General features: G+C 48.3%; 5 protein-coding genes across 5 annotated transcripts; 4 read left to right on the forward strand and 1 right to left on the reverse strand.

The window, feature by feature from the left end:
- Positions 1-779: 779 nt before the first annotated feature.
- BDV14DRAFT_157386 (exportin CRM1) lies at positions 780-5,144 on the forward strand. Its single transcript, XM_073766683.1, has 11 exons — positions 780-1,259; positions 1,328-1,357; positions 1,420-1,492; positions 1,549-1,620; positions 1,679-2,391; positions 2,450-3,221; positions 3,272-3,742; positions 3,832-4,061; positions 4,142-4,520; positions 4,583-4,754; positions 4,819-5,144. Exons 1-11 carry the CDS (start codon positions 1,194-1,196, stop codon positions 5,057-5,059), a joined length of 3,219 nt encoding a protein of 1,072 aa, XP_073622794.1. The 5' UTR covers positions 780-1,193; the 3' UTR covers positions 5,060-5,144.
- Positions 5,145-5,687: 543 nt separating this feature from the next.
- BDV14DRAFT_193438 (PPP1R11/YPI1 family protein) lies at positions 5,688-6,285 on the forward strand (the record flags this gene model as incomplete). The annotated part of the gene is made up of 2 exons (XM_073771779.1): positions 5,688-5,913; positions 6,008-6,285. The coding sequence occupies 2 exons, from the start codon at positions 5,688-5,690 to the stop codon at positions 6,283-6,285; spliced, it is 504 nt and encodes a 167-aa protein (XP_073622795.1).
- A 73-nt stretch (positions 6,286-6,358) lies between these two features.
- Positions 6,359-8,948, reverse strand: BDV14DRAFT_157417 (shugoshin family protein). The gene is made up of 4 exons (XM_073766685.1): positions 8,736-8,948; positions 8,237-8,681; positions 7,692-8,182; positions 6,359-7,635 (listed from the first exon to the last, which is right to left on the reverse strand). The coding sequence occupies exons 1-4, from the start codon at positions 8,782-8,784 to the stop codon at positions 6,692-6,694; spliced, it is 1,929 nt and encodes a 642-aa protein (XP_073622796.1). The 5' UTR covers positions 8,785-8,948; the 3' UTR covers positions 6,359-6,691.
- A 142-nt stretch (positions 8,949-9,090) lies between these two features.
- On the forward strand, positions 9,091-9,912 carry BDV14DRAFT_157429 (DASH complex subunit DAD2). Its single transcript, XM_073766686.1, has 3 exons — positions 9,091-9,445; positions 9,525-9,584; positions 9,656-9,912. Exons 1-3 carry the CDS (start codon positions 9,211-9,213, stop codon positions 9,793-9,795), a joined length of 435 nt encoding a protein of 144 aa, XP_073622797.1. The 5' UTR covers positions 9,091-9,210; the 3' UTR covers positions 9,796-9,912.
- A 2,458-nt stretch (positions 9,913-12,370) lies between these two features.
- On the forward strand, positions 12,371-13,451 carry BDV14DRAFT_157508 (uncharacterized protein). The gene has a single exon (XM_073766687.1). It carries the CDS (start codon positions 12,866-12,868, stop codon positions 13,265-13,267), a length of 402 nt encoding a protein of 133 aa, XP_073622798.1. The 5' UTR covers positions 12,371-12,865; the 3' UTR covers positions 13,268-13,451.
- The last annotated feature ends 200 nt before the right edge of the window (positions 13,452-13,651 follow it).

The following is a 13,651-nucleotide window of genomic DNA, read 5'->3' on the forward strand; positions in this document are numbered from 1 at the left end:
CGGCACGATTCCCCCCTTCCAAATCATTTGGCGCCAGCTGCGGTTCGCGAATGGATCCTGCATCACTTCACAGCCCCAGCGCCAGCGACTTTGGCGGCAAGCAATTGGCTCTCAAATATCGCACCAGCTGTGCTCGGCGGTTAATGGTCAATGAACCATGGCCTATCGCACACCGCGAGGAAACCAGGCCGAGGCCCAAAGAATTCAAGAGGCACAGGCTTACTGCGTGAGGGGATGCGCTTTGCTAATCTCGAGTGTGATTTGACCTTTCTGTCTCAAACACAGCCCTGTTGAAAGGCTGCGATACAGAGCAAAACTCGTTTAGGAACCGAGTACCTACACTCCTATATTCTTCACATATATAGGTATCAAGGAAAACCTACATAGGAAATTTAGGTACGCAAAATCAGTGTTTAGTGCAGACCATGAGTTGTTCTCACTGTTCCTGCACTGGATTATTGAATGGGCAAATAATGGGCGAACTTTCATCCAGAATCCTTGCTAGATTCAAATGTTTTTATGCATGTGATTGAGGACTAGACGGTTAGTCCTGGCAACAAGATTCATTAACTTTTACTCTCTACCTTCAAGGGCATGATTCAATTGCAGAACATCAAGCACCTGGACGAGGATTGTTGTTCATACGGAGTCGGTTGACTTAGATGACTCAGGCCAGACGGTACTCTGTAACTAAGTTACTACGTACTGAGTAGTCAAGTCAAGTTATCTAGTTAACTTAGCCGCGAGGCGGCTGACTAAGAATCTGGCTGGACATTGTTTGTAGCGCTTTCACCGCCAGAGATTCCGGTCCTCCCATAGCCTTTCATCATTCCCGTCCTCCTCAGGAGCCGCCATACTCGGCATACGACGATTGCTCTGCACCCCAAATTTGCGACCATTACATATCCACCTCACTTTTGCTTCTCTGAACCGTTGGTGCGCATTCCCTGTCCGAGGGAGCCCATTGGCATCCTGCTCATTGTTGCCGCCAACAAAACCCCTCCAAAGAAGCTTTTACCCCACCAAACATTCTAGCTTCTGGTTCTTCTACGACATATGCCGTGAACATCCCACGAATTTCCTAGAGTAATCTTCTTCTTTTAGATTTGACGCGACTACCTCCTACATCGCGTTTCGCAAACTCGACGAGCTCCAAGGAAAACACGCCTTTCCATTCTGCATCGCCCGGCACTATGTCTGTCTCTATACAGGAGCTGGACAGCACTGTCCAGGCTTTCTATGAAGGCAAAGGTGATCTGGTAGGTCATCAAAAAGGATCAATAATCTTGAGCAGAGCTTGGTTGCTAACCTAGAATCTCATTCAAAGCAAAAACAAGCTCAACAGACTCTTACAGAAGTAAGCTCTCGGTGTAAACCCATGCAAACGAAGATTATCTTTAACTCGTTCACAATTACCAGTTCAAACAAAACCCGGACGCGTGGTTAATCGTTGGGAACATACTCCAAGAATCATCCTACCCGCAGACCAAATGTAGGTTCTCCCAAGAGGCTATCGTATTGCTGAGTGAAATGCTGACGGTGACACAGATCTCGCTCTTCAGGTTCTCGACGATGTGATCATGACGCGCTGGAAAGTTCTACCAAGGGACCAGTGTCTAGGTAAGTTTGAAGGATTGCGCGTGTGGGATCGGGCGAGACATGATCTGACGTGTAGAAGGAATCCGCAATTTCATTGTCAATTTCATCATCGAGAACTCCAAGTCGGAGGAGAAATTGAGAAGCGAAAAGGCATTCGTGAACAAGCTTAACCTGGTTCTCGTCTCTATATTGAAACAAGAGTGGCCGCATAATTGGCCAACCTTCATTAACGAAATAGTCTCATCGTGCCACACAAGCCTTTCCATCTGCGAAAACAACATGGCGATTCTTCGACTTCTATCGGAAGAGGTCTTTGACTTCTCCCAGGATCAAATGACATCTGTGAAAGCCAGGAATCTGAAGACCTCTATGACGCAGGAGTTTTCGTCGATATTTCAACTTTGCTCAGAAGTTCTCAATACCGCAAACCAGCCGAGCTTGGTCAAAGCCACGCTAGAGACACTCCTACGCTTTTTGAACTGGATCCCACTGGGTTATATTTTCGAAACACCGGTCATCAATACACTCCTTACGCGATTCTTGGATGTTCCCGAGTTTCGTAATGTGACACTTAAATGCCTTACCGAGATCGGTGGACTGCAAATCGGAAATCCCTACAATTACGACGAGCGACTTGTTCATATGTTCACCGAAACTCTGACTACAGTATCCAAGATCATTCCGTTGTCAATGGACTTGAAGAATACTTACGCCAAGAGTAACTCGAGGGACCAAGAATTCGTGCTAAACTTGGCATTGTTTCTTTGCAGTTTCTTCAGTGCCCATCTCAATGTAAGTTCGTCCATGCGATTCATCTTGGTTTACCATCACTGATGACACTTCAAAATAGCTGGTAGAAAAGTTGCCCAATCGCGATTTTCTCACCCATGCCCACTTCTATCTGATCCGGATTAGCCAAATCGATGACAGGGAGGTATTCAAGATCTGCCTGGAATATTGGACTAGACTAGTGCAAGAGCTCTACGAAGAAATGCAGCAACTTCCAATCACGGACATCAACCCATTGGTGAGCATGGGTGTTAGTGGACTGGCCAATGGAGGAGCTCCGCATCCGAATACTCTTGCTACTTATCCTCTCCGGAAGCATAAGTATGAAGAGGTTCTCTCAAGCTTGCGCACTGTCATGATAGAGAAGATGGTCCGTCCAGAAGAGGTTCTGATCGTTGAAAATGAAGAAGGCGAGATCATTCGTGAGTTTGTGAAGGAAAGCGACACAATTCAGTTATACAAAACGATCCGCGAGTGTTTGGTGTATCTTACACACCTGGACGTTATCGATACCGAAAATATCATGATCGAAAAGTTGGCTAAACAGGTGGATGGTACTGAATGGTCCTGGGCGAACTGTAACACCCTTTGCTGGGCTATTGGGTCAATTTCCGGTGCCATGAATGAGGAAACTGAGAAGCGATTCCTTGTCACGGTCATCAAGGATCTCCTTGGACTCACGGAAATGAAGAGAGGAAAAGACAACAAAGCCGTTGTCGCGAGTAACATCATGTATATCGTGGGACAGTACCCTCGGTTCCTGAAAGCCCATTGGAAATTTTTGAAGACAGTCGTCAACAAGCTGTTCGAGTTCATGCACGAGACACATGAAGGTAAGTCCACCGAACACTCTCCATAATGCCGCCAGCTAACACCAGGGAAGGCGTTCAGGACATGGCTTGCGACACGTTCATTAAGATTGCTAACAAGTGCAGAAGGCACTTTGTTGCGCTTCAGCCTGGGGAGAACGAAGCCTTTATCGACGATATAGTTCGCAACATGCGGAAAATCACATGCGATCTCTCACCACAACAGGTCCACACATTCTACGAGGCTTGTGGATATATGATCTCCGCTCAAGGTCAAAAGGGCCTTCAGGACCGGCTGATCGAGAACTTGATGTCTTTACCAAACTCTGCCTGGGATACCATCATTGCTCAATGTAATCAGGATCCTTCTATCCTCCATGATGGGGAAACAATCAAAATCGTCGGCAACATAATGAAGACCAACGTTGCTGCGTGCTCCTCGGTTGGTACTTACTTCTACTCACAATTAGGCCGCATCTACCTCGACCTGTTGAGCATGTTCCGGGCATCTAGCGAACTCATAAATGAGGCGGTTGCCCGCGATGGTACGTTTGACCAAGACATTTTGGCCTGACCAGTTCTCCCACCTGCTTTTCCCATGGGCACTTCTCTCATCGCGTTCTAACTGTTGTAGGCGACATCGCGACCAAAACCCCTAAAGTCAGGGGACTTCGTACCATCAAGAGGGAGATTTTAAAACTTATCGACACCTACGTACAAAAAGCGGATGATCTGGAGATGGTCAATGCGAACATAGTTCCACCACTCCTCGAGGCTGTCCTTGTGGACTACAATCGGAATGTACCCAATGCTCGTGAAGCTGAGGTTCTGAACGTCATGACAACGGTTATTCAGAAGTTACACGTAAGTTATCCCTTGGTCGATCTTCATTTCTATCCGCTCGGGTTTCTCGAGCTCCTTGAGTGTGCACTCACAATCTCTAGAACTTGATGGAGGATAAGGTGCCGCTTATCATGGAGAGTGTTTTTGAGTGCACTTTGGAAATGATTAATAAGGATTTCCACGAGTTTCCCGATCACCGGATACAGTTCTTCAAGTTGTTACAAGCGATCAATCTCTACTGTTTCCCGGCCTTGCTCAAACTTGACGCCACGCAGTTCAAGTTCGTCATCGACTCTTGCATGTGGGCAAGTAAGCATGACAACAGGGAGGTCGAGAACACGGGTCTTACTATGTGCCTTGAGCTCATGAACAACATGGCTGAAACCGATCCTCAAACGTCAAACATCTTTTTCCGACAATTCTACATTCCGATCTTGCAGGACGTATTCTTCGTTCTTACCGATAGTGATCATAAAGCAGGTATGCATGTCGTTCCTGCTAATGAACGTGAACGAAGCCAAGTATCGCTAACCACTTTACAGGCTTCAAATCTCAGGCTGGCTTGCTCTCGCGAATGTTTTATTTCATTGAATCTGGGAAAATACAGGATCCCATTTACACACCTGAACAAGCTCCTATGGGGACCTCTAACAAGGATTTCCTGCAGAAATATGTCGCAGATCTTCTACAGACTGCTTTTAAAAATCTTCAAGAGTGAGTTTCGAGTATTTACTTTACCAGGATAGGCATCAGGGGCTCAGAACTAATTGATTGATAGAATCCAAATCAAGCAATTCGTTGTTGGCTTGTTCACCTTCAATGATGATTTTAACAAATTCAAGACACACCTGCGCGATTTCTTGATTTCTTTGAAGGAGTTCGCCGGTGACAACGCTGAGCTATATGCTGAGGAAAGGGAACAGGCTCTGAAGGATGCTAAAGCTGCAGAACGTGACCGTGCAATGAGGGTTGGAGGGCTACTAAAACCCTCAGAGATGGATCATGATGACGAGCTGTGACTCGACAAGGAGCTAAAATCCGACACTAACCTGGCGTCCTCAGCGTATTCTCAAGGGTGTTCGACAGGGCGCACTTCTACCAACGACTGGCTAGACGGCTGGTCCTTCTATGGACTTTTAAGTATGAGAATCGGATCTCTTCATCTGTCCTCTGCCTGTCTGTTTCAGGATGTATTTTGGTCGTTTGTCGGTGCCGCTTCCGTGGCATTGTCGCTTTTGGAATCAGACTGCCATGGGGTTAGTGCCTGAGCTACCCTTGATCTTATCCTCGGAGCTATGTGGGAGCTTGATGTCTGATTTCAGCATGGCGCTACTTCCGCAAGCCGCCGTTCAAGTGCTTTTCACTGAAGGCAAGCTAGCTGTATTTAATTCCAATAACCTAGGAGAAAAAAGCTGTAAACATTACATGTCCTTGAAGCGATAGCTTGGGTATACCTTGCTACCCTGTACGGTGTAAGTAGAACTCTGTATGTTGATACATACGCCCACTGCCAGGTGGGGCCCTCCAACTGCAGTGGCAATGCACCATGTCATGTGACGCGACCAGCGCCGCACAGGCAAGCCTGTGCCTTCACAAGCGGTCCCACAGCCAGAACCCTGGAAGCTCTCTTTGCCTCGCAGTAAAGTCATGTCACAAAGCCGTCAAATGTTCTCTCAAAGATCAGCAACCACTTCTCGCGTTTCATCAGTCTCACGGGTGCAGGAGGATACCTCAAATTCCCGTACAAGTGGAACGCTCAGGCTAAGAGCAGAAGACGAAACTCCATCCGGTCAGGATGAAGCGCCCGCACGACGTATTCGATGGAGCGAGGATGTGGTAGACAATGAAGGAATGGGCAAAAAGAGCTCCAAAGGTACAGCCAGGGATCATTTTCTTTCGCAGGCGGGACAGTTTCCTGATGATCAGACGCTAACTCTTTGCCTTGATCGCCTTCGCCTGCGCTTCAGTATGCTGCATCTACCATAAAACGAGGCCTGTTGGAGAAAGCAGTTCCGAATCGGAGTCCTCGGATTCAGATTCGTCAGATTCTGACGGCGGCCCCAAGGCAGGGAATGCGGGTGGCAAGAGGGATTGTAAACATCACGGCCATGAACGGGATGGAACTCAAGGCTCATCAGATAGTGGCCGGGCCCACGATGGCCATAGCCATGGCAGGGAGAGAAACCGACAGAGAAAGCCTAGTCCAAACGCATATGAAAAAGTATTAAGACATACAAAGCGTTGACATGCAGTCCAGAATGAGTGTCAAATGTCGAATCATAACGGCGGATAAACAGCGAGGCGACACATTTTTACTGTCCACTGAAGCACCTGGGCGTATCACCATACCTTCTATTACACCGAACGAAATATAACTGGCCAAGTACCGGCTTCCGACAAAGATATGATGATTTCGTGTTCCCCGTGTGGCTCTCTCATCTCGAGTTGCAACGCAACATTCACTCAGGACTAAGGAACGAATGACGCACAGCGATGCATGCGCGGAGTTTCAGCGGAATCTCAGCGTACCCTGTTCGACACCTGACGTATGGGTTTACAGAATGCAGTACATGCTATCACATAACACAAAATCACTGCTTGCAGACACATGTTCGATTAATCTGTACGTTGGTAGTTTGATCAGTTGTCTATCATAACATCATGCTTCTTCGCCTCGCCGCAACTCGCTGTCCCCGTGTCATTTCAAATGGATCCATCGATGATACCGATGCGTCGATGTATTGCTGTGAATCCCTGGCTGATGATCCATCAGTCACAGGGAGGTCGTGATTTGTGCCGCCTGAGCAACTTGTGACCAAATCATTGCATACAGCCTCTACGCTTATGGCATTAGTCGAGAATCTGGATTGATTACCTCTTCCTGTAGCCTTGGAGTTTGAGGAATGGCGGCGAGACCTTTTGTTTGTTATCAGGCCTGCTTCCACATCCATAGCATCCATAGCGTCATCTGTATTGTCGCCGGCGGACAGCAGCGCGTTATCTTGATCTTGTCGATGTACACTCCGAATGTCTACCTGGTTTTCTAGCCCCGCTGAATACTGCTGTTGAGAGCGCCCGTTCGCAACTGGGTCGTGCTCTTCCTTTGCGGCACTTGAGTTTCTAGACTTCTTCGCCGACTGCCTTTGTTCATGTGGTGCTCGGTCCATTTCTGTGTGTGAGCTAGATCTTCGCGATTTGCTTCCATTGACGGCTGGACCTAGCTCGTTCGTTGATCGTCGCATCTTGTCCCTTAGATTTGGTTCTGCATAGCTAACAACCGCACCCCGTCGCCTTGATGGCCGGGCAGCAGGAACATCTGCCGAGGACGTAACATCGGGGGTTTCTGCATCGCGTACTGGCCAAGTTTCTGCTGTAGATTCGATATTGGCCTCTGGCTTGTTGCCATTCGTGGGTTTGTCGTGGTCGATAGAGGTGCGAGGCTTCTTGGGCGATACATTTTTGCCATGACTTACGCCGCCTTTCACCTGCGCTTGGGATGAATTTTCGTCGTTTCGGTGAAGAACTGGGGCTTGCAGATTTGACCTTTTTGTAACAGTCGGTTTCATCGGAGAAAGCAAGTTGGTATTCGTATTTTCTGTTTACAGTTAGTCATAAGCGAGGATTGCAAAGGTTAGAATTAGAATCACGTACTGGGCTCGAGCACTTTCCGCTTAGGATGAACATGAGCTTCGGTGCCTTCGTTTGGTGATGTCTGCCGACTGGCTGAATGGACTTGAGGAGATAGTGTTGGTGACTGGACCGGGCGACTGAACTCAAAGCCATCATCCTCAGCGGGGGATTCAAAAAAGCCCTCCGCATCTTCAACTGAGAACTTGCGTTTGGATCCACATTTGCGCAAAAACTTCGAGTCGAGCAAAGACGTTGATTTGTTTTCAGCTGACTCTCTTCCCCTAATAGCCGAGCCTGTCCTCTTCTTTCTTCTTGTTTCAAGATTCGGCGGCAGCGAATGTTCACTCTCTGTATGATCATTTTTCGCGCCTGGGCTAGTTACATCCAACGGTGCCACTGTTGGCGTCTCGTAATCATCGACACTGTGCTGTTGGCGCTCGTCAGAGCTCTCCAGCCTAGAAGAATCTAGCATATCAGCGGTGTTGTTCGATAGATCTTGTATCTCGTCTGCACTGTAATCCGTCTGGTCAGTTATGCGTTGGATTTATTTTAAGGCTAAAACCAACTTCATAGTACGCCTGGGATAATATTTGTCTTCCACAATGACAGGCAATCTCCCATAATATTCAGATTCTGAGCCTCGCTCAAGGGTTGCATCGGTAACAAGCCTCGCTAAAGTCGACTTCCTCGATCGCATGCTGGATCCAGACTCGGTAGTTTCGTGGGCCATTCGCGAGTAACGACGTGGTAGAGCGCCTAGCTCGCTTATCAAGTTGCTCAGTTCCACGAGTTTACCATCGAGCCTGGTTTTGACATCGTAGACACCGTCATGCAATGTCTTCGCGGCTTCAAATCGCTCCAAATCCTGTGTCAAGAATATTACTTGTTCCCTTAGAGAAACATTCTCGGACAGCAGATGAGAGACTTCGGATTCAAGACTCCGGATCCTGAGGGATTGTATCGAGTTCACTCTAGCGATCTCGCGGTTTTGTCGTACAAAGCGCCGTTTTACTGAAGGGATTGAAGTATTAGTCCTGCAACAAGCTTTTTTAGAGAGACACGTACGAATCTCGATGGGTTCAGCCGAGACCGTTGACTCGTTCAACCGGGCCATTCTCGGGAAGACCGCGGTAGCAGCAGTGATCCTCCTCTGCGCGTAACTGTCTGTGTAAAAGTTCGTTGATCCTAGGCCCTTTCAGGTGTGGACCAGCGTTGCTGCTTGAAGCTAATTAATAGATGGTCACTGTGTTGTTGAGCAAGCAAGAATTTGCCGGAAACTATTTGAATTCGAGATGGCAGTAGTTGATGAGCCCAGGAGTTTGTGGTTGTTGACGATTAGCCTAATGGGGTTAAGCGCAGAGCTCCTTTTGTTTTGGAAAGTGCGGGCGGTGGCTGTGTCGGTGGCCCTCGTACTCACTGCCGACTTCGTCCCCTCGTTGGTGTCTGCATCATTGGCACACATTACTCCGTACGCTAGTTCACATTTACCTTGAATAACAAGGGTCTCATCTTCCCTCTCCAACTCAGATTTCTTGTCACCATGGCATATGCCCCTCGGCCCACCTCCATGCTTCCCCCAGGATCATCGACAGCGCCCCTGCGACAACCAGGTAATGCAATGTCGCAGCAGCAGTCATCAGCACTGACGGCCCGCATTGCGTCAAAGAAGGCCGAGTTGGATAATTTGATGCAGCTCCGCGACATGAGTAACGGCCTCGCAGGGCAGATGGAGGCTCTTCAGTCCAAACTTGCGACTCTGAAAGATGGCACAGAAGGTGGGTCATTTTGCTTCTTGTACCTCTCGCAGAGCCATTCAACCTTAAGTTACTAATATCGGCTGTTGTTTCGTGGTAGCTGTGGCATGCGTCCTTGCTAACTGGGATAATGTTCTTCGAACAATCACCATGGCCTCGAGTAAGTTTCAAGTCGCGTGCTGAAAGTATCCTACAATTATTACTACAATTATTAATAAAATGGCCTTCTAGCGAAATTGGCGACTCCGAAAGACATGCCAGAGCAGGACTTGAGCGCAGAGAATACAGACGATGTGTCCGCTAAATCGCAACTACCAGCAACCTTGGTTCGAATACCCACAACTCAAAAAAATATGTCCAGTGGACAGTAGGCACCATGATGCCGTTGCCTTTCCGAGCACTGTCACGGACGACGGACGAGCAGAGCTAGCCACCCCGATGGCCTCAAAATTTCTGAGAAAGTTCTGGGCCCTTGAAATATGCCGAGCTAGATGAGCAGCCGACTAGTACCTAGCGCGGAAACACCATCTGACGCATTAGGCTTCACATCTGCTCCGCGCATCTAAAGCGATGGACACTGATTTGCGCTTGAGGATGACTTCAGTTAGAATATTGCTGAACTCCCCGCTATCATCCAGGCATATGACCTGATGTGGCCACTTCGCGTATGCCGCACAGTCTGCAACCCCTGCATCTCCCTCAGATACCTATCTCCATGAGGTACACGTTGGATGTGGAGCACAATCGCCTCTACCGGTTTCGGACTGCGCACGGCTCTAGCATTGTGGGCATTTTGCGTACATTCGAAGTATATCCACTCCACCCGGATTGACAATTGTCCTTGTACATTGCTACACCATGTCCTTATTTCTGGATGAATAGTGTAACACATTTGCCTCCTCGGAAGGTCAACTAGGGCGAGCTCGAAACCATGGCCGTCGAAAGATCATATTGTGCGTTTCACGGCTTCAAGAAAGTACTGGTCATTGGATTTGTGCCTGATGGCATAGTAAGGTAGTAAGTGGTAGTTTTTCCACTGTGCCTTGGTACATCTACGTTTGCGACCCCTCACATCGTGATAACCAGAAGTCCACCCGCCAATAGGACCGTTTTACTACATGCGTCGGGTTTAAAGAAGCATATTTAATGAGATCGTATTTATGTCTGTGTCCAGAAAGGATAGGAATCTGAGTTCAACGTTTAGGCAATATGCTTCTGCCGATTTGCAGTAGGTGAATTCGCGTATTTTATCTAGAAGGGCTCCTGCACGTACAGGTACACGGAATCCACAAACGAAAACCTCGGGCTTATTACAAGCCCTTCTTCGTAATATATCCAACAGGAGTTACCAAGGACGTTCCATACCTGACTAGGTATCTACTACTTTCAGTTCGTAGCTCATCGAATTTTACTTAGAGCGCCCCAGCCACGGCGTTAATACGGGTTATGCCGCTTCGGGAATTCCCCACCCCGAATTCAACGTGGTTGACTGGTTGGGCATGTTATGAACTCCTCCAGTTGTGCATGCTCCAACCCCAGGTTTGCCCCTTATCTTCACCTCATGATTCAGGAGATAAGGGCTGGCCTAGATGCTCCGTAGTCTTCCTACATTTTTGTCGCATGACTTCTACTGCAGATAGGTAAAGCAAAGGCCTTGATATTTCCAAAGAACGCCTCGCAGGTTCTTGGTCTACTGCATGCGAGTCTGAAACATCATAGATAGCCCTTTCGATTCCTCTAGCATGTCTGCCATGATGCCATGGTAGATGACTATGAACTCAGATATGCACATTTTTGGTTTGTGGGGCTGGCAGCACAATCTGTTCACACTGCTACAGGACACAGAGTAAACTATAAACTTATCGCCTGCCCAATCAATGGCATGGACCAATCCCCTTGAGGTTTAACGCCAAAGGACTTGAGTGAAAGGTAAGGGCACTTTACAAGTCGCGAGACCCGATAGACCGTGGTGACACTGGTGCTGAGCTCAGAGACAAGATAAGAATAGATATTTAATACTCACTCATAGGACACAGACTCACGGTCGCAGGACTGAGGAGTCAGAGTGAGACCCAGCAGGGAGCACGGTCGCCTACGCCGAAATTGGTCAAGGGCCCGCCAAACGCGCATCACCCGTCCGCTAATCCCCACAACCCAATCGATGGAAGTCTTTCGTCCAGCTCAAGCGTGTTGTTTGCTGGGCGGCGGATGGGGCGGACCAGTTAATAATAATCTGCTGATATCACAGATTGTGCTAACCAACAAGAAGTGTTGTATATATAGGCTTCGGATTATGGGTGCTATCTGGTACAGGTCTGTGCCCACTGCCCAGCACCTACACGAAAGAGCATGATTAACTTTTGAGTTAATCAGTGCACAGAGTGCAGTGTTTACTTCGCTTACTCATGTAGAAGAGAAGGGAGAAAGAGCTTCCAATCCTTGACCCCTCTTCACCCCAGTAGCGCCATACAGCGTTGTACTACTCAGGAAAATAGCTCACCTCATCGGCCAACCTCCAGAAGCTGGTGTCATTTGCAGCCATCAAGGTTCGCCCACAAAGTTTACAGCAACCTTGGAGGCATGATGACTGCGGCATGGCGGGTCCTGAGTGGCTGACAGCCCCAGGATCCACCCAACCAACTGCACAAGAAAGTTTGAGGATACAGGCTAGTCTGGAAGGGACTAGTGCAAGGCCCGTACCCCTCTCACATTCCCCACTCGGGCAGTCCAGTCTTCAGAGAAGAATGCAGCAGTCTGCCACCTGAGCTTGTTGAACGCGCCAATTCATCATGCTCTGTCCATTCAGCAGCAGCCTGTCCGAGTACCTACCTTAGACAGTCATGCTAATGCGCCTTCCATACTAGTCCTGGAGTCCATGCGTCGTAGTCTCTGAGTCTGCAGTACAAGTGTCGATGCACGATGCATTAGGACTAATCCGTCTCCACTTCATCCATCCCCATAACGCCATCTTCTCAGCTTCCCACCCCCACCCCCAAGGTCCGAAATTACTCTATATTATCATCGTCTGCCCCTTCCATCTGCCCACTCCTTGCTCTGACACTTTGAAGCAGACCACCGCACACTCTTCTTTCCTTCTCACTTTGACCAGTTGCTACAGTCTAGGACCTGGCTCAGGGTTTCATTTTTACATTTCTGGCTGGCCGTGAGGATGATACCAGATTTGCTTATTATGAGGTGACTGCAGTGACTATTCACAAATCGCTCTTGTCAATCCCGACTATTTATTCCCATAAACGATCAATCATCCCATACCATAATATATCGACCCGTTCTCAACACCTTTTGAAAGCCTTGCCACCCCATTTCCCCGTCAACGTTATCTCGGATCGATCATCCAACGGACAACCATTCTCGTCACCTACACTCTGCCATACTTTACTGCTAGATCACTGAACATAGTGATTCTCCTTAGTCTGCATTATGACTAGCGAGTGGTCTCTAGACTTCTGTCTGGTCTGTGACCGACAAACTCATGGTGGTCCCTACTGCTCCCAATCGTGCAGACTTGCCGAACTCGACGTTCCACACGAGACAACATCGTCTCTTACACAAAGTCCGAGAGCGGCGCCCAAGAACCCCAGCGCCGCAGCGCGAAACGCAAATATCAACACTTTTTCTGGCCCGGGTCTATCCACTTTACAATCTTCCCGTCCGCAATACCAAAGGACATTATCACCATCTTCGTCGCAAACTTCGTTGTCCTCGCTCCGAAGCAACTCGTCACAAGGCTCCTCGATCTCGTCGCAGTCTCAGACCGAGCTACGCGACTACGCGAGCAGCTTTGACCATGTGCGTGACCTCAAGAGGCGTCTAACGTCATGATTCCTCCATCGATACTCAAGAACCACACCCCGTTCCGAAACGGTTGACTTTATCGAGACTGCAATAGCCCTCTCGCTTTATTGTTTGTGTTTGCTAGAAACTTTCATATACCCATTATTTCTTGGACCGCCTTGGCACTTTACACGGATCATTCGCTTGACCACCAAACGTCTCGCACTATTTTTTGTGGTATAACGTCGACATGATCAACACGCTTCGGAGTCAAACACAGATCGAATCGGACATATGAGCATCTGAATTTGATGAGACAGGGAGTATAATTTTGTTTCTATTGCGGGGGACCGGAAAAGAATCCACTTTGCATGTCTGGCGCTGTATACACTTGCAAATGTTGTTGTTCGAACCCTTTCATGGGCTGGAATT

Source organism: Aspergillus stella-maris (genome assembly GCF_047715825.1).
Source record: "Aspergillus stella-maris strain CBS 113639 unplaced genomic scaffold BDV14scaffold_92, whole genome shotgun sequence".
Lineage (NCBI taxonomy): Eukaryota > Fungi > Ascomycota > Eurotiomycetes > Eurotiales > Aspergillaceae > Aspergillus > Aspergillus stella-maris.

Excerpts from the sequence above, each read along its gene's own strand:
- BDV14DRAFT_157508 (XM_073766687.1), top strand. The coding sequence starts at position 12,866 with ATGACTAGCGAGTGGTCTCTAGACTTCTGTCTGGTCTGTGACCGACAA.
- BDV14DRAFT_157429 (XM_073766686.1), top strand. The coding sequence starts at position 9,211 with ATGGCATATGCCCCTCGGCCCACCTCCATGCTTCCCCCAGGATCATCG. Across the intron at positions 9,446-9,524 it reads TCTGAAAGATGGCACAGAAG|CTGTGGCATGCGTCCTTGCT; the intron begins GTGGGTCATTTT and ends GTTTCGTGGTAG. Across the intron at positions 9,585-9,655 it reads AACAATCACCATGGCCTCGA|CGAAATTGGCGACTCCGAAA; the intron begins GTAAGTTTCAAG and ends ATGGCCTTCTAG.
- BDV14DRAFT_157386 (XM_073766683.1), top strand. The coding sequence starts at position 1,194 with ATGTCTGTCTCTATACAGGAGCTGGACAGCACTGTCCAGGCTTTCTAT. Across the intron at positions 4,521-4,582 it reads CGATAGTGATCATAAAGCAG|GCTTCAAATCTCAGGCTGGC; the intron begins GTATGCATGTCG and ends ACCACTTTACAG. Across the intron at positions 4,755-4,818 it reads GCTTTTAAAAATCTTCAAGA|AATCCAAATCAAGCAATTCG; the intron begins GTGAGTTTCGAG and ends ATTGATTGATAG.
- BDV14DRAFT_157417 (XM_073766685.1), bottom strand. The coding sequence starts at position 8,784 with ATGGCCCGGTTGAACGAGTCAACGGTCTCGGCTGAACCCATCGAGATT. Across the intron at positions 8,183-8,236 it reads TATCCCAGGCGTACTATGAA|TGCAGACGAGATACAAGATC; the intron begins GTTGGTTTTAGC and ends GACGGATTACAG. Across the intron at positions 7,636-7,691 it reads GCGGAAAGTGCTCGAGCCCA|AAAATACGAATACCAACTTG; the intron begins GTACGTGATTCT and ends AACTGTAAACAG.